We start from the raw sequence: 18,200 nt of genomic DNA on the forward strand, positions 1-18,200 counted from the left end.
TTTCTTTATCTGTTCATGTTACTGACAGTGCCTCATCTCTGCAGTCAGCTTTTTTGTGTGTGGTATATAAACACATATTTTTCTATATCTATTATTCTACAAAATAATCAGTTTTCTGTTTTATTATTTACATTGTATAGTTTTTGATACATTTCCGTTGTTTTTATATGTATTTATGTCCAGTCTGTTATTTGTATACAAGGAGGGAAATCATGTGAAATTTCATTATATAAAGATAATAAAACTGATTCTCTTTCTGATTTCTATGCACCAAGTTGAGTAGCACTCCTAATTTTGTCTTACAGAGTTTACAGTGACTATAAATATTTTGTGATTTCTGATTGGATCATTTTATTGAAATAAAATTGTGAGAAGATTGGAGGTAAAAAAAAACAAAAACTGTTTGGTGGGGCTGTTAACTACTCAAAACAGGTTTTAAAAAAAAGCTTAAAAAATAAAATAAAATAAAAGGGATTGATGGACACCACTAGTTTAGTCTGTTGCATTTTAAGAGCTTGTTATATTATCTTTATCTTTACAAGTCTGTCTTTAAAGATTGTTCCTACCCTTCTGTTCTTTTTGTATTGCAGACTTTCCATATTGTTATATATTTTATTTCACATACACATAATTTAATTTTCATTTCATGCTACTTTACAGGGAACTGTCACTAAATTTCAGAAGAAATACTGTACGTTCGACTCCACTACATTTCTCTGACAGCTTTCATAAGATTCAGATTTTACACAATAGATAATACAACAAACCTTTAAAATACCACAACCAAAGATTAAAGATTTAAAGATTAAATCAGTGGGCTCCAACCTTTTGGCTTCTTCCAAACAGCAGTGTGTAGCCAACTTTTAGATAAGTTGTTCACATCTCTGTATACATCTAATGATGCACACTAACGACAAAAATCCTGGGATTTTTTTCCTATCCTTTCCAGCTGCTCTGTACAGTTCAGCTTTAGTGCTTATCCACTCTTCTAGGTAATTTTAGCTCATCTGTAAGCTGCATTTTAAGATTTTAGAACATTGCATCCTCATAATCAAGTAATTCTATGAATAATAATCTTTTTGTTGTTCTTGTAGAAAACAAAATCAGGAAAAGTGTTTTTTATTCTCTGCGTATCACTGAATGCTCTGCTGAGTTTCAATGTGGTCAAAACTGCAGAAAAATCTGCATACAACATACAAGCCATACAATGACTGAATCATGGCAGTATTTATGTATTTTATGTCGATTAACCTTCACCATTATTTTCTCAAGTCCCACCAAGACACCATCCAGTGCTCTCGAGGCCAAAAGAAATTACCTGGTAACCATTTTCACAATTAATTAACTAATTTTTAAGTAGAAAAGGGGAATTAAAATGTTTTAACTTCAGCTTTAGGGATTAATGTCAGTCTTATTAAAATATTTAGACATTTACACACAAGATAATCTGTTAATTATTTAACAAAGCAACTGTCAGATGTCCAGTCTGGATAGAGAACAGACTTTCCAGAAGCTTTCAGCAGCTGTACTTCCACCTCTCTGTAGGCCTGACATCAAATTTGATCAATTAAAATTTTTGAAAAGAGGATTATTTTAGTATTTTGTTCAGCAAAAATGCGCAAAATCTACAACAGAGACTAACAAACAACTTCTGCTTTTATCATTTTGGTATTTTACATAACAGAAACTCATTAGAAATGTTAGGAAACCTTCATGTGAGAGAACACAGCAGAAATACTTGGCTTGGCTCCTAGCAGGAAGTCACAGAAGGATGGTGGTTTGTAACACTGTGCACAAAATAACCTGCTGGGTTTATAAATCCGACACATCAAACACTTGCCACTTTTCAAACCGGTTTGTGGTGTTTTACAAAATCCTCACTGGTCATATTCTTCTTTTCTGTGCAGAGGCTTAAGTGACAACATACTTAACACTTATTCAAGAACCCTTCTTCAGTATTGACTTTGAATTATGTTTAATAATATGTAGTTCAATATTTATACAACAGTTTCCTGAACGGATACAGAAAAAAAGAGGAAATCAACCTGATAAACAGAGAAGCTTAAGTGTAGAGAAAGTTCTTTGTGTTGCAGGTGGGCTGTGGTGCTGACTGATGAGGATAAAGGCTTCTGTGTATAATTTCAACAGCAGTCATAATGTATCAAATTATTGTGTTTATACTACTTTTAACAAAATTAAGTAGACAAAGCTTTCAGATTGATAAAAAAACACTTTCTGCACATTAATTCAGTGTTTTTCTCTTGGGATATATGCACTATGTTTAAAGCAGACTGGGACGAGGCTCCAGCGCCACCATGTGTGATCAAATACTGTATGTTCTTTAGCCGTGTTTCCATATATTTATCAAGTGAATTCGAAGTAAACTTTAAAAAAATTCACAAAAAACCTGTAGAATGAAATGTGACTTAAGCTTGTTTCCATAAGCTAGGTTGTGTAGTGTCTTCCGAAGGTAGCGTTACAGGCTACGTCAAGACGTGAACAGACTACAAGAAGTCAGAAACAGTTAGTTTCTACAGTCAGCTGTTTGCCAACTGTTTAAAAAACCTCAAAGAAAATCCATAAACAAGCACAACTTTGTCTGGCTACAAGAGAAAAATCGAGAAAAGTCTTCAGAAATTGTTTTTCAGCCAGGCAGGTTGTAATCATTTCTTCTGGTCATGATATTTAAACATTAGATACGTCACAACTTATTCAAAAAAGGTGTTTCAATCTCCCATGAAGTGCATTAACTCTTTTTCAAAAATGTCAAAAACTAACTCAAGCGAGCGTAAAACATTTTTGTGCAAAACTGGGCAAGTTTTCCTTCTTATTTTGCCATTTCCATGAACCTTTTCTAATGCGGTACTGAAACGCAACACGCTATGGAAACACGGCTAACGTGTTCTTGATGCTGGTCAGGTTCTAGCTAATACACTGATGCTCTTTGCTGCAATGATCAAATCTGTGATTTGTGGTTAAAAAGAGACTCCCTGAAGTCCGTTTTAAAGTCTCATTTCCACATGAAGCAAATGTTTTCATCCAGGTTGCTTGGTTTCGATAACCTGCAAACAGCGGGGCCTCGACAGCGTCTTTGATTTCTGTGTTGTGTTCAGTGGTTGAACTGCATTTCCATCTGGAAGGTTGTAAAAAGGCGGCTGTGGATGATTCATGTGCTGCGGGTAAAGGTGCCTTGTTTGAGCGAGCACACCTGGAAAGATGTTCAGAGGGTGGATGCGGGGGTAAGGTATGAAGGGAGGCAGGCGGGGCATGAAAACCCTGGGGGCAGCGTGGGGTAAAAGGGAAGGCAGAGCTGTGGACAGAGCCGGAGACAGAGCTGGGGACAGAGGTGGGTATGGCATTGGTGAACAGCTGATGGGAGAATATGTTGGCATCACGGGTGCAGCAGGAGGCTCTGATGCAGGGTAGGTGGAAGTGGCACAAAATGGTTGCAATGCAGCAGAACTTTCCTGGGTGTTAACTTCACATTTCCCACTGTCCTGTAAAGAGCTAATCGCCTGGCCATAATCAACAGCCTGATGGACCTCCGCTTTATCCCTCTGAGTGCAGTACGAGTCTGTTTTTGAGTGATACTCTCGAGGTAACGAGCTAAAATCAGACCTGCTCGACGACGACGATCTGCTCCGACATTTCGGAGAATACATCTGCTGTGTGCTGCTCTCCTTACTCACTTTGCGGACCTTGTCGCTTTCCTTCTTCCCGTACAGCCGCTCCTGGATTCGATGGGACATCTGGCCGAGCTCTTCGAATCCCAAATCCATGCCGATGGCCTGCAGAACGTCCTGCATCTGCCTGTGTTTGTGCTCATCTTCAGGTGTCAGCGTCATCTTTTCCGCCACTGAGGGAGACCTGGATCTGCTCTTGAAGCAGTTTTGCCGGCCGTCGCTCTGTTGCTGAGGCTTGTCGTCGGACGGAGGACACCTCTGTGGACTGAGGGATCTGTGATGAGGTTGTGGAGAAACTGTTCTGCGGTGGGAACCTTCGCTCTCACTCCACTTGTTCTGGTGGTTGCCCTGCTGCCTCCACGGACGATCTGCAGAGTTCATGAAGGAACTTGGAGACAGAGTTCGATCCTTGACTTCTGCTGAGGTCTGAGTCACGATCTTGGTGAGAACGTCGACATTCACGCCCTTGTTGAGAACATCCAGGAAACGCTGGAAACCCTTTGTGGACTTCTGCTCAGGAACAGCAGCATTCTGGGTGGAGACGTCACTCTCAAAAGACTAATGGAAAACACACAGAAGAAAAATGAAGAAATAAATTTACACCATTTATCAGAGCTAGAAATGGCAGAAATACAAAAAATTCTTTGTTTTATTAACTTTCTGACAGGCCTTGAACTACTCATCTGTGACAGGCTGTCTTGTTGGACAACTTAGCTAAAAATCATGACATTTCATCAAAACAACTCTTCTGCATAAAAAAAAACTAAAGAGTATGCAATCCTCGGTGCAAACGTGAAGCCATTACAGACTGCGCTGTGACCTGCAATCATATTCAAAAAATTCTATGACTTTTCAACTGAACTGCAGTCTGTGTTTAGACAGACCAGATAGGAGACATATATGTAAACAAACCTATTGTATATGAAGAATAAAACATGCTACAAATGTGGTAACACCTGTGGGCACCTGGAAAAATGTTCTGTGTAGGCAGACTATTCCTCCTCAGATTAGAAAAATAACTTTTTAAAGTAAAATCAACCTTTTACACAGCATGTTGGCAGGCCAAAGCAGGACATACACAGTTCTAAGTAATACCATCAAGAATGTCTGTTTTCTATTTGGTAGAGCCACGGTAATCTTTGCTCAGAACTTATTGATAATGTGAGTAGCTCCACCTGAGTCACAATGTCTGCTGTAAAAAAGATCTGTTGCAAGTTAAAGGGTAAAATCAACCCACCTGTTTACTGGATTCATTCAGGAAAAATCTTGTTTTGTTCTGACGATAATCCTCATGATGTGAAGATGTGGACGGGCTGTCAGTCTTCTCTCTGGGTTTGACATAATTCTGTGTGACACAATTAAACATTTTATTAAACCACAAAAGGAGAAGCAAAAATGAAAATAATTTTAACACTGATGCAAACATTGGACTGAGCAATGAAAAGATAATAATATGTACCAGTAATACACACTTCATCAATAGCAATAGTAAGGCTGTTTCATAGTTTCACGTAAATGCATCAGATGTAAAACACCATGACAGGCACAAAATGAAAATACAAAGTTTTCCGGCATAACAAACACAAAGACTGAGGTTAAATATAGTTTTTCATATTACTGATGTTCTTAATAGAGTCAGTTCACCTCAAAATTGATTTTACTTGCTTTCTTTCTTAAATGTATATCAAAATCAATTCTCGATTCTTCACATATTTATTCTTATATTATTATTTTAAGGTCCCTCTCAAGGTGTTCAAGAACTTTTACACCTGCACCATTGACGGTGTTTTGGCTGGGAGTATCAGCACCTGGATGGGCAGCAGCACCCAGCAGGACTTCTTGGCCCTGAGGAGGGTGGTCCTCTCAGCTGAGCACACCGTCAGAACCACCCTCCCCAACCTGCAGGACATTTACAACCAATGCTGCAGGTAAAAGGCCAGGAAGACTGCTAGTGAGCCCATCCACCCACCCCACCCACAGACTGTTCTCTCTGCCGTCAGGGTGGCGTTACTGCTGCCTGAAGGCAAACACAGAGAGGATGAGGAGGAGCTTCTTACCACAGGCTGTCCTCCTGCTGAACCTGAAACAGTAGTCTCAATAGACAATCAACCTGCAACCTCTGTTCAATATCCCATTCTCTTTCACCTTTGCACTATTTCACTTTGATTTATATATTTACTTTGCAAGTTTATATATATGTGTGTGTGTGTGTGTGTGTGTGTGTGTGTGTGTGTGTGTGTGTATGCATATTTCTTGTGTGTTTTTATCTCAGTTTCGGTCTGGAACAGGTGCACAATGCAATTCACTGCGCATTATACTATGTATAATTGTGTTTGTGATAAATAAAGGTCTTGAATCTTGAAATCTTGAATCTGTTTTGGTGGTTGTATGCTATAAACTAGCACTGGCTAAGATCATCACTAATTTCACACATTCTTGAATAAAGTGTCTCAATGAAGGGAGGTTCAAATTAGTAAAAATTGAGTGGAAATGAAAAACATGCAGTACAGTTTGTAAAAGTTACAAACCTACCTAAACATAGTCTGAGCACAAACAAAGAAACACATGGTTGAGCCCCGTTGTTTAATAAAATTCATTTGTGTGTGTTTATCATTGTTGTGTTGAACAAAAAACATACTAGCAGTGAGCTTTGATAAGCAAAATGAAAATTAAGATAGGTAAATTAAAATCAAACCATTATTTCTGTTGGTTCTTATTAAAAATATTCTATTAAAAATGATCTATAATTATTGATGGACTGAGATAAAACGTTTAATGTGATGAGATTTCCATTGCCAAGCCTGGGCGATGAAACTTAAATCGTGACTGACCTTCGTAGAGCGATCCTGCGACCGTGTCCTCTCCTGTGAGCGATCTCTGCTCCGTTCATGTCCATCTCTATCTTTGTAACATCCAGACGACCGTCTGTAAGTTAAATCGTCGTGTCGTTGTCTATATGTAAACTCCTCATGCCGATGTCTCTGTTTGGAGTCTTGAGGTGTTTTTCTGTATTTGAAATCCTCTTCCTGCGGCGGTGCATCTTTAAAATTCTTGGTTACATGTGCATGTGAAGAACTGTCTGACTGCCAGTAGCTTTTTTCCTGAGGCTCACCTCTGTATCTGTAGTCGCTTTCATCATCCTCTGTAAACCGTCGCCCTTTCTTTTCAGACGGATCCCAGATGGGTGAAGACATGCGTCTCCTCACTGGGCTTTTTCTGCTCCTGTCTCTGTTCAGTGAATCTTTACTGTAGAGCCTCTTAGGAGAGTCACTGTACTCTCTGCTCCTGCATGTCCTCTCTGTGCTGCTGTGTCCATCCCCTCCATATTTATGGTAAGAATCTCGGTGAGGTTCACGTCGTTCTTCCCGTCTGTCGTCGTATTCATCCCACTGCCTCGAGCTTCTGTCACTGTACTGCCGCCTGTGGCTGTGCTCAGATCTGTGCTCAGATCTGTTTGAGTACATCATCTAACAGCGACTCCAACAGCTAAAAGGATGCAACAAAATACAGAGACAAACTGTTAAAATCATGAAATACAAAGCTCACTTCACTATTTCCAGCCTCCTTGTCTCCCAGAAATAGATCTCGAGCCATTTCAAAGGATGTCTCAATTTCCAAAACGCATCTCGAGAAGAGAGGAGTCTGCTGGAGGAGTGAAGAAGTACAGGTGTATCCTAAATGTAACTTTTTGGCATCTGTGATGTATAAAAAAGGCATGACTCTGTTGGAATAAACATATTGTCAGGACATGGACTAACAAATATCTTAATATATTATGTATCACTGAATCACAGTATAAATTGCTCCTATATTTTTATTGTGCTTTTTTGTGTATTGTGACTACTTTGTGTCTGTACACTGTTGTCACATTTTGTTACAGTGTGGACTGAATAATTACTAAAAATATAGCACAAACGGTCATGAATAGCGATTGCCCGTCTGATGGAGATTACAAAATACAGTGGTAGCTGTAATCAAACCATAGACAGATGACGAAACGGTAGCACACATCATATTAAACTGACATCGCTTTAAAATGATGACTCTGAAGCAGGATGCCTTACGTTGTTGACACCTGTCTCTCTCCTTATGTTTCTTTCTCACCTGCTCGAGTCACATCTCAGGTGTTAAGCTGTGAGGAGAGGAGCCGAGGAAATTAAGGAGGAACTGAGAAATGAGAAGGGGGAATATCTGGTCTGATATTCAGCCTTTTTCCTATTATCAGTTTCTTTTTAACCAATCCCAAATATAATCGTTTAAATTATAAATATACTTGTGAGGCTCTGCTGCAGCTCTCTGTATCTGTACTATCTGACTGGTTATTTGCCATGTGTAATCACCTATCAATACTGGATTACATCACAGAGGCGTAAACTGAAAGTTTTGCCATGGCCTTCACAATCTCCTGACCTCAACATAATTGAAAATCTATGGACAGACCTTAAAAGAGCAGTGCATGACAGACAGCCCAGAAATCTCAAAGAACTGAAGACTTGTAAGGAAGAACGGGCAAAAATACCTCAAACAAGAATTGAAAGACTCTTAGCTGGCTACAAAAAGCGTTTACAAGCTGTGATACTTGCCAAACGGGGCAGTACAAGGTATTAACTCTGCAGGGTGCCCAAACTTTTGCAGATGCCATTATTGTGTTTTCTGTTATTTTGAAAGTGTAAATGATGGAAATAAAATCTAACTTTTTTTTGACATATTATAAGAATGTCTCATCTGTAATTTGATGCCTTTTGGAGATTTTTCCATCTTTCCTTGGCTTCTTTATGCACATTAATAGAAATTTTTACCTGGGGTGCCCAAACTTTCGATCCCCACTGTACATGTGAAACAATGGGAATCAATTACCAATGCGATCCATTTTCACGCATTTAAAAGAGGGCATTAAACAGCATTAGGATTTTACCTAAAAAGTTCAACACAGTTTTAGATGATTAAAATATGGGAAATACTGAGAATCAGTCACTCAGCACTAAGTTAAATTTTCCTTCAGTGTTGTCACTTTAACAAAGTTTAGTGTTTAAGTTTGTGCTATTCTAAGTTTGACAGTAAGATTAATATTTTTAACTACAAAAGTACATCCAAATACCCAACATTCAAATATCATTTACTCATAATCTGTATCAGCTATCATTAAACCCTATCGGAGTAACCTTAATGAAAAACATCAACAAATACACAATTTTATCCCACTAAAACCGACAATGACAACGATGATCGCACTGTCAGACTGAAAACCTGCACTCTTGCACATAAAGGATTGTGATCATCCTTTAACACAACACTGCAAACAGATAATTGATATCATATTAGTCGAGATGAAAACCAAAAGGAGTCTCCCCCTAATATGCTGACATACATAAAAAATAAAATGATCTATGCAAATCTGCAAGACTCAAACCGTGTTCTGGATTGAACTACAGATGTGTAGATCACAGACACACTAGTTACCTTCAACCAGAGACTACCTGTGCAGTAAAAGCACCTGCAGTGAAATTTTAAACTGAAAAAACCGTACTGAGCCACCTTTAATGGGAATATTAGTGTCCTTTGACCTAGCTTAGCTGGCTGGCTGCACTAGCTGTTTGCTAGCAGGCCAGCTAGCAGACAATATTTAGCAAGTTAGCTTAAAAATGAATGCAACTCACAGTAACTATCTTCGAGGAGTGATTATTTCCAACAACTAGTGATGGATTTGTTTGTTTTTCTGCCTGGTGAAGTTAAAGCTAAACTGAAAGCTAAAGTTAGCAATATAACGCTGCACTAACGTTACTTTACCTTCACCGTTGGACGATCCCACTTTCTTTACGGGGGGGGGGGGGGGGGGCTGAGGTTAAAGCAAACCAGAGGAAAATGCTCAAGCTATGACTTTCTATTTCTAACCGTCCTCCCAAAAACAAACTGCAACCCAGTTAGACTGCATTGGAAGCTAAGTTGTGCATAAACCCCGGGCTGTTTGGATTTTCCGCACCCCTCTCCACCATTACCACCCTCGTCAGGCAGCAGAAGTTTAAGCTGCTGCCTCCCCCTGGATGGAGGCTGAACAGCATACAGGTGATTTTTAAACTACATACTTCTGCAAATTTTGGGTTTAACTGGGTTTATTTTGAAGATGAGTCTCACAGGACCTGGAATAAATATCACCCTTGCGGCTCCATTATTTTTTTCTTGTTGGCAAATTCACTACGGCCCTTTCACTGCTCTCCAGTTAGAGGAAAGTTGTTCAGATAAATTTAAAACGATGTAAATTCCACGTTCAAGACATTTCGATATTCAATATAAGCATTAGAACATTATTTCAAATAGATTTATAATGGCCTAATTTAAATGCAGTCAATGTCATAGAGGTGTTATTCATAAATAATAATATAGGATTTTAAGGTTCATATTTAAACTTGTCTGGCAAATTCATAATAATAATACTAATAATAATAATAATAAAATGTACAATATGAATAACAGCGACATGACTACTGAGGTTATATTGCTTTAATTATTTTATATGTATTTATTAATTTCGACATTGCATTTTGCGTCCATAGTATCTTTGATTTAACTTAATCCTAACTGTTGGTACCTTTGGATTTTCTGTCAAAACACTTTGTAAAGTCTCGTTTACTATTACTATCACAGTTTCATCACATAGTGTCGCTGCAAAATAGCACTGTATAACCCTTAAAGTTATACATCTCTGAGAAAGTAACCCCTTTTTTCCTTTTCTTATTCAAGCACAAGACAAAGGGATGATAAGAATAAACACAGAGAAGTGACAGATGTGTAATTGTTTATTTATTTATTAGAACAAATCTCTCTGCTTTAGTATTTTTTATGTCTTTTATGTATTTAAAGTTTTGGCCTTGGAACTCACGTGGCTAATGGCCCATAAATGACCTAAACCTCAAGGTGCAGACGGCTGTGAAAATGCCAGGTGAGGAATGACTCAAGATGTGAATGTTGGCGAAACTTTCTGGGGAGAGATTGCAATCATTGTAGAGGAAGGAGTCTGCAGTAATAGTTATCCACTACTTACACTGCCGTCTTGACAGGAAATTTCACCACTATCAACATTTTCATTGCCATTTCTCACCTGGCAGTTTTGCAACATTTCACACCTTGAGTGATGTGAGTCTGGAATCATAAAAACATCTTGCATTTTCTTGCAATTGTTTGTTGCGCCCAAGTAGCCAAAACATCACTTATGCTGCTAATTTCATAAATTATGACCTGTTGGTGGCTCTAAATAAAAAGTAAAACCATCATCATGAGGTTTTCCTTGTCTTTTTTATATTTTTAGACAGACTGTGTAACTGACTGCAGCTCCACCAAGTAAAAATACTCCAATTCAAGTGAAAGTCTTGCAGGAAAGACAAGTAAAATTAGCAAAGTATCAGCAGCAAAATGCAGCTTCAATATTGAACTAAAAGTCCTGGTTCGGTCCCTCTGACTGATGTATTACTAAATGTGCCGTCATTATAATATTAAAACTCAAGCATCAGTGTGTCATCAGCAGGTTACTGTTGTAGCAGCTGCAGGTTTGAACTACTTTACATCAAGTTTTATATTCAGATTAATCTGAGAGGTACAAACAGGATTAATGGAAGAAGGAGGAAGAAATCTATTTACAATTTTTTTCTTATCTTGGATTTTAACTATTATTGCTGAGATTGTCAATCATTTTATTGAAATAAAAATATGTGAGAAGCTTAAAAGGGAAAATGATGGTGGAGCTGTGAGCAACTTTTTAAAAAATCACAAAAAAGTTGGAAATTACTGGTATAACCTTTAAAAATGTGTTGCATTTTAAAAGCCTGAGTAAAATCATCTTTTAAAAAAAGCAGAAAATAAAGAAATACTTCCCTCTATGTATGTGAAGTGGAAGTACACACTTGAAATTGAAATACTTAAGTACCTCAAAATTTTTAAATAAGCACAAAACCTAACTAAACGTACTTTCCAACAGTCTGCATGTGCAACCCCAAAAAAAGATGAAAACCCACTCAGGACAGGCTATGCACATTCTTTATTAGATCTCTCCTACAGGTAGCCATCAAACAAAAATGACAACCCATTCATTTGCAACAACAAACAAAAATGTTTGTGAAACGTCACACAGCTCTACATGGCGCCTGTGTAGTCTACGTCATTAAAGTCACTAAATGAGGTGCAGTCGCAGCTCCCTGGGTCATACGGATGATTAAATATGCTCCAATCACATGTGCATTTAGACATTTAGTCTGTGTTAAGGATGGAATGGGGCCAGAGATGTGAGGTGGAGGCCGATCGGACGAGGTTTTTAACAGTCCCTGGGTCTTCTGCTGCCACTCTGTGAGTACTGGGGGTGTCCACCGGAGGGCGCTGTAACAGAGGCCAGCACATGTTAGAGGATTAATAAACTCTAAGCGCATTCACACACATGGAGGAACCACAGCTTTCAAGATTTGACGTGTTGAAGTTTCTTTCAAACTGTAGAGAGGCTCTAATGTCTTACAATTTGCAAAAAAATGCCCAAAACACAGTATAAATCCAGAATACAAACTACAGGAAGAAATTTTGTGAAGGGATGCTTTAAAAATATTTTTAAAAATGCCACTTTTGTTGTGCATTTCAATGCTTTTGTGTCATGGTTACAATGGATCACGTATAAAATTTGACCATTATGGATGCATGATTCATGATGAGGACAAGTAATCGTTAATTCACTTTGGCTCTCTGAAAACCAAAACCTGCAGCTAGGTTTGAAAAGTATGTTATATATGAAAAATCTGCAGAAGCGCACAAATAATCAAAGCCAGAAACTGGAAAAACAAAACAGATTTTCAACTTTCCAACAGCCCTAAGTTAACCTAATGAATGCCTAAAATCATGATATTTCACCAAAATCACTTTATTCTGTGATATTTTTCAAATTCCAACTGTTTACTTTAATCAGAATCAGTTTAAAAAAAACAACAAAAAAAACCCATTATTTTTCTAGTAAACATTTCCCCCAGTATCAGTAACACCTGTAGGCACTAACATTTTACATGTTCATTCCATGCTTTACAAAGTTTCTGTAAAATAAATAATCAGAATAATCTAATTTCTGGCAGCACAACTTTGTTAGACTGAGCAAAAAACATTTCTGAGTTCTCTCTGATTCTTCGTGGTTGTTCTGTTGCATTGAGGAGCAGGCTTTTATATTGCAGTGAAAAATGAGCCCGCTGTGAATAAAAATGCGACAGGAGCAAAAACAGGAGCCCAAAAACTGCTTGGAGTTCACAGGGTTGAAATGCATGCTGCTCTTCTACATCACAACTAAAGTGTGTCGGTGCAATATTACAAACTTTACTTACTTTAACTCAAATACCGGGAAAAAATAAATAAATTGGGATGCCAATTGCTATAAAAGAAAACAGAAAACAAACCACATGTGGTTACTTAGACTGAAGTATTACGTTTTTCAGAAGAAACTTGGCTCTTTATTCATATATTTCAGAAGCGACAGCATAACGTAATGTCACATTTGGTGTATTCAAGGCATTCTCCAAGACTGTGGTGATGTAGAAGAGTTTGAGGTGCTTTTTGTGCCATTCTTGACAATATATTATAACCAGTAGTGCAAATGGAAGAGATGCATTGCCATGCGACTGTAAATTTATATTTAGGATTAAAAACTGCAGGTAAAAAAAAAAAAAAAAATGCCCGGAAAACCTGGACTCATTCATGTAGCAGTAAATATCTGCTGAAGCCTCCCACCTCCTCACTGGTAGAACTTGATCTCTGTGTCCACGCAGTCGAAAAACAAGTCGCCCAGTTCGTCTCCGGGTATCTCCCCTCTGAGCATCGCTGAGATCTCGCTCAGACACTGTGACTCCAGATCCCTCAGGATGTTGTAGATGGCTAAACCTTCATCCTGAGAGAAAACAGGGAGTTGTCAGAAAAACAACAACACTCGAGTCAGACAGCACTGGAGCAGCAGAGATATTCGACTCAAAGGCCCTCTATGTTGATATAGTGCAAAAAACAACAACAAAAAAACTGTCAGCATGCTTGAAAGACATGTTGTCTTTACAAAATCTCCCATATTATACTAATAATCAAAGCCAGGATTGTCAGAAACTGAATAAAATCTAACTTGAAATTGTGACATTTTATCATGATCGCTTTATTCTAAATGTTTTAATTAAAAGTCCTCTAGAAATAAACTGTTTGCAGTAACCAGATTCTGTAAAAAAAACACATAATTTTGCACTCCTTGTGACAACCATGAAGTCATTAGTAAGTCTCAGCTACAATAAACAGTCACATGACAAAAATTATGAGATTTTTCAGCTTAACTGCAGGTTGTGTTTACACTTAGCAAAGAGGAGACAAGTATGCAAACTAATTATAAATGTAAGTAATAAAATATGTATTGCATGTAGAGTCACCATTTTTTCCCCCACTGTTGGTAACATCTATGGACACTTGGAAAAATGTTGTGTGTGTTGATTATCAAAGAAATTCAACTGTCTCTGAGCATTGTGGGGTTTTAGGGAGCACCATGACAGAGATGTCTCTAACGGTTAATGACTTCCGGCCTGTGTTCACATACAGATCATTTAACAGTGTTGTGTCCCTGTAGTCATGTGGCGCATGTGATGCAGGAAACAAAATGCTAAGCTGTGATCTCTGTCCCACAAGACTTTCTTTAACACAAGCTCCCCTCGATGTTTGGGATTCTGTCGAGCCTGTTGTTAAATTGAACCTTTAAATTAAATACTTTATTGCTATTTAATGCTAGCTAATGTTAGAGTTCTTCAGGGACCTTCTGCTCAACCATGTCCATCTTGTTTAAAATTTTCTCATCATAAATTATGAATATTTAAAATTACTGTGAAATTTTAAGATTGATATATCAATTATTTATCTAGTTACCTACCAATGTTTTGGTTTTTGAGGTATAATTTGTCACACTTGCACAATCAATTATGAAATTGAGCAAAAATCCCTTTTTTTCTATTTTTGAGACAAAGTATTTGACATCAAAAAGCCTTCTATATATTCTGTTTTATATTATTGTGACACATAGCTACATACGATTCAGAAAATATCACTAGTCGACTTCCGCATTCTCCGTTTTTTTGATAATGTGAGCTCAAAGATGGGATTTTACATGAAGATTACAATTTTTTATAAATTTGAACTCACTTCTTATCGGCGATTATTTGATCGACTTGTCCAACATTGCAGGCTCAGAATCAGTAACACGTGATAAGAAACAGTGAAAATTTCAGGCTTTTATCTGTAATAGTTCCTCAGATATTGTTCTTCAAACAGCCTCAAATTTCAATGTGCAAAAAACGGCTAAGTGTGTTGAAGGGCAATTTAAAAAGAAATTATAAAGTATTTGATTTATCAAGCTGAAATTTCACAAATATGCATACATAACATGATAATTTCAGGCAAATCAGGGAGGTTGAGCAGAAGTTGGTGATCTGAGATGGGATTACTTGTTATTACTCTGATGCACAACAACATCTTGTCTGTACATTTTGTGGTAGGTTTCAGTCTAAACAGGACACTCTCCTTCCTGTGACTTCCAGGTGACCTTAAAACCACACACATAATCTCAGACTGGACATCAGCTAAAAGGCCTAAATGGAAAATTGCTTTGCAGAGCTCTGGCTGCTCAGATCCAAACCCTGCTCTTTGGCTTTCAATGTGCACTTGTAGAGTGTTTTTGTTTAGTCTGTGCTGACGCTGTGAGCTTCTGTCGTGTTTTGCTCTTTGCTGGGAGTGTCAGTCCTCTGCCAACTGTAATTTATCAGCAACCGGATCAACTCTCATGTGTGCAGAATCAAACCCTCCAGCCCTGGCTGGTTCTGCGTGTCGCTGACCACCCACCGGGTTGGAGTCCATGTTGCTGAGGGCCACCTGGTGGGCCTTGTACAGGTCGTGTCTGCGGTCCACCTGGCTCTGGAAGCGAGGCTGCTTCCTGACCGGGTCGTCTGGGCCGAACTGCGGGGAGACCACCCTTGGCACTGGGGTAGAACAGTCCGAGAAGATAAAAGGCTTGAATATAGACCTACCGGGGAGGGATGGGTCAGCAGGGAGGGAAACAGGAAAGAGAAAGAAATGTAGGCTCAGAAAATCCCATCGACCAAAAGAGGAAAGAATGTAGGAGAGTAAAGATGAAAAGCGAAAGAGCGTTCGTCTCAACATCTCAATGAAGTATTTCACAATTTTTGTACAACATATTCATCTGTAGCTGCTAAACTTGTAATATTCTGTTTTCCATCTTTAAGCAATTTTTATACCCTTATTACTACTTACTATTGTTTCTTTAATGCAGCTATTGATGCTAATTGTGTTTCTGATGCCATAAAGACAAACTACATCAATTTCTATTGCTGCTTTCCCCCTAGAAAAAGCCACCACACACCAGAAATGCATCTAAAATCAAAGTTTTTTGCACCAGTCTCTTGAATTTTGAATATACAAAGAATAAAAGAGAAGAGGAATTTCATGCATTTTTGCAACATTTATAACACACGCAGTAATGTTATATTTGACAGGTTGGTTAGACAGGAAATAGTTGTGTCATCATGTATTCTTTAGAGTGTTCTTACACAGATACATAGCAAAAAAAATGTTCAGAGAATGTTATTTTAACGTGATCAGTTAATTGACTTAAATGTATCATTGACGTTTTAAGGCAATGTCCTTGAGTGATTCATTTTACCAACCAAGAGGAAAAACCTGAGGCTGGTTTGAAAGGCACGATATGTTTTTTGAAAGAAATTATTAAAATTTGAATATTTATATGCCAGACACTGCAGAAACAGAAAGAATCCTTAAACTACTAATCAGTGACATGCTGTTCGATCAGAAAATGCAACCGAAGCTTAAAAAACAGTATTTCACGAAAATATATTTTTTCTACATGTCTCATTTTAAAAAATGCCAAAAATTAACCAATAACTCTACCTAGTATCCGTAAAAAACTGAAAATTCTGTGTTCCTTGGCACAACCGAGAAGCCAAGACTGATTGAGCTGCGACCGAGAGTCACGAGACAAAATGTGAGGGAAATTACACAGAGCTGAGGAGAAAAAGGCTTGGATGGAAATTACAAATGTAAGCAGTAAATATCTATTGTGTGTAGAGTCACAACATACTGTACACTTTCTTTGTTTCCTTTTTAAAATAAATAATCAAATAAATTCACACTGCATTTTCAGTTTTCCTCTGATGTACGGCATTCTGTGTCCTACTGTTCAAAATATATTTATGAGTTCTCTCTCCTTCATGGTTGTCCTGTATTGCTGTGAAAAATGAGACCATAGTGAGGAAAAATGAGATGGGAGCAAATGAAAAAGCAGAGGGTTAAACCAGAGTAAATATTTGTTATTATGTTCTTCTGACCTGCAGTGCACTAAATGGACGTCTAGAATAGAATAGAAAACCGCGGGTCTTTAGCACTCTAAAAAAAACTTTCTTTTAAATGACTTTACTTTTTTTTTTAGCAACTTTTGAAGCTGCAAAATCCAATATTTTAACCTGTTCTTGAATGTAGCATAATATACACTACCAGCCAAAAGTTTGGACACACCTTCTTATTCAATGGTTTTTATATAATTAACATTGTAGATTAATACTGAAGACATCAAAACTATAAAAGAATACATGTGATTACGCTGTAAACAAAAAAGTGTTAATCTTCAGTATTAATCTGCAATGCAGAAAATAATACAAATAAATAAAAAGCATTGAATGAGAAGATGTGTCCAAACTTTTGACTGGTAGTGTACATGGTTGATTACAGCATGAAGTGATTATTTTAACCTAAAATGAATTCTTAGCCGAGTTAGCGACTAACCTGGAGGGGTCTGGGGTGGCAGTGAAGAAGTGGATACAGGGCAGGCTGGTGTCCGTGGGCAGAACCGACACCATGCTGCCTGTGGTGCAGAAACCTCCAGAGTCCATGCAGATTCCACTGGGTTTATCCCTCAGAATGGACATCATCACCTCCACCGTCACTGAGCCTGAGACAACAGAGAGAACACAGAGGAGACACTGACATGACGACCGAAACATTTAAAACAACAGCTCATGGCTCTGAAGTCATTTGAAGTTTTCACAGTCATTTTCTCCTGTACAGCGTTGTCACATAACGACACATGCTTTCTCTGTTACCTCCTGATATTTAAAAATACATTTAAACACTGATTAGCCTTTCAGTAGGAGACTGAGCACTGATTTCATAAACTTCAAAGACCTTGAGCTACCTGAAGAAGGTTCATTTGACAGTATTATGGAAGAACTTTTTACACCTGAAATGCAAATTTAACAGCTGTAAAACCCACAATGTGCAGAAATGACTCAAAAATGTTATGTTTTGAGCATTTTTTAAAAAAATTCTTGATTATTACTATTTTTTTTTTTACAACGTATTAGTTACGAGACCCCTATCTGTACTCTTCACTCCTCTGAACACCGAAACCAATCCATCCATCTATTATCTATACACCATTTAATCCTCATTAGG

General features: G+C 37.9%; 2 protein-coding genes across 8 annotated transcripts in view; both read right to left on the reverse strand.

The window, feature by feature from the left end:
* Positions 1 to 1,958: 1,958 nt before the first annotated feature.
* LOC111575052 (cyclin-dependent kinase 12-like) lies at positions 1,959 to 9,675 on the reverse strand. 2 transcript variants are annotated; one of them, XM_023279959.3, is made up of 4 exons: positions 9,471 to 9,675; positions 6,515 to 7,169; positions 4,921 to 5,028; positions 1,959 to 4,241 (listed from the first exon to the last, which is right to left on the reverse strand). In XM_023279959.3, exons 2-4 carry the CDS (start codon positions 7,148 to 7,150, stop codon positions 3,036 to 3,038), a joined length of 1,950 nt encoding a protein of 649 aa, XP_023135727.2. In that variant the 5' UTR covers positions 7,151 to 7,169; positions 9,471 to 9,675; the 3' UTR covers positions 1,959 to 3,035. The 2 variants fall into 2 exon arrangements, with proteins under 2 accessions (XP_023135727.2, XP_023135728.2); XM_023279960.3 differs by having other exon boundaries at positions 9,341 to 9,492.
* Positions 9,676 to 11,697: 2,022 nt separating this feature from the next.
* The window catches only part of scrn2 (secernin 2), a 49,769-nt gene continuing 43,266 nt past the window's right edge, over positions 11,698 to 18,200 (reverse strand). For all 6 annotated transcript variants that reach the window (XM_023279953.3, XM_055009682.1, XM_035952685.2 and 3 more), the window contains exons 6-9: positions 17,532 to 17,697; positions 15,558 to 15,738; positions 13,428 to 13,584; positions 11,698 to 12,047 (exon numbers count right to left, since the gene is read on the reverse strand). In XM_023279953.3, coding sequence (XP_023135721.1) covers positions 13,432 to 13,584; positions 15,558 to 15,738; positions 17,532 to 17,697 — 500 coding nt within the window. In that variant the 3' untranslated portion in view covers positions 11,698 to 12,047; positions 13,428 to 13,431. The remainder of the gene's footprint in view (positions 12,048 to 13,427; positions 13,585 to 15,557; positions 15,739 to 17,531; positions 17,698 to 18,200) is intronic.

Source organism: Amphiprion ocellaris, chromosome 4, assembly GCF_022539595.1.
Source record: "Amphiprion ocellaris isolate individual 3 ecotype Okinawa chromosome 4, ASM2253959v1, whole genome shotgun sequence".
Classification (NCBI taxonomy): Eukaryota; Metazoa; Chordata; class Actinopteri; family Pomacentridae; genus Amphiprion; species Amphiprion ocellaris.

Excerpts from the sequence above, each read along its gene's own strand:
- LOC111575052 (XM_023279959.3), bottom strand. The coding sequence starts at position 7,150 with ATGATGTACTCAAACAGATCTGAGCACAGATCTGAGCACAGCCACAGG. Across the intron at positions 5,029-6,514 it reads CGCAGGATCGCTCTACGAAG|AATTATGTCAAACCCAGAGA; the intron begins GTCAGTCACGAT and ends TGTGTCACACAG. Across the intron at positions 4,242-4,920 it reads TGAATGAATCCAGTAAACAG|TCTTTTGAGAGTGACGTCTC; the intron begins GTGGGTTGATTT and ends GTTTTCCATTAG.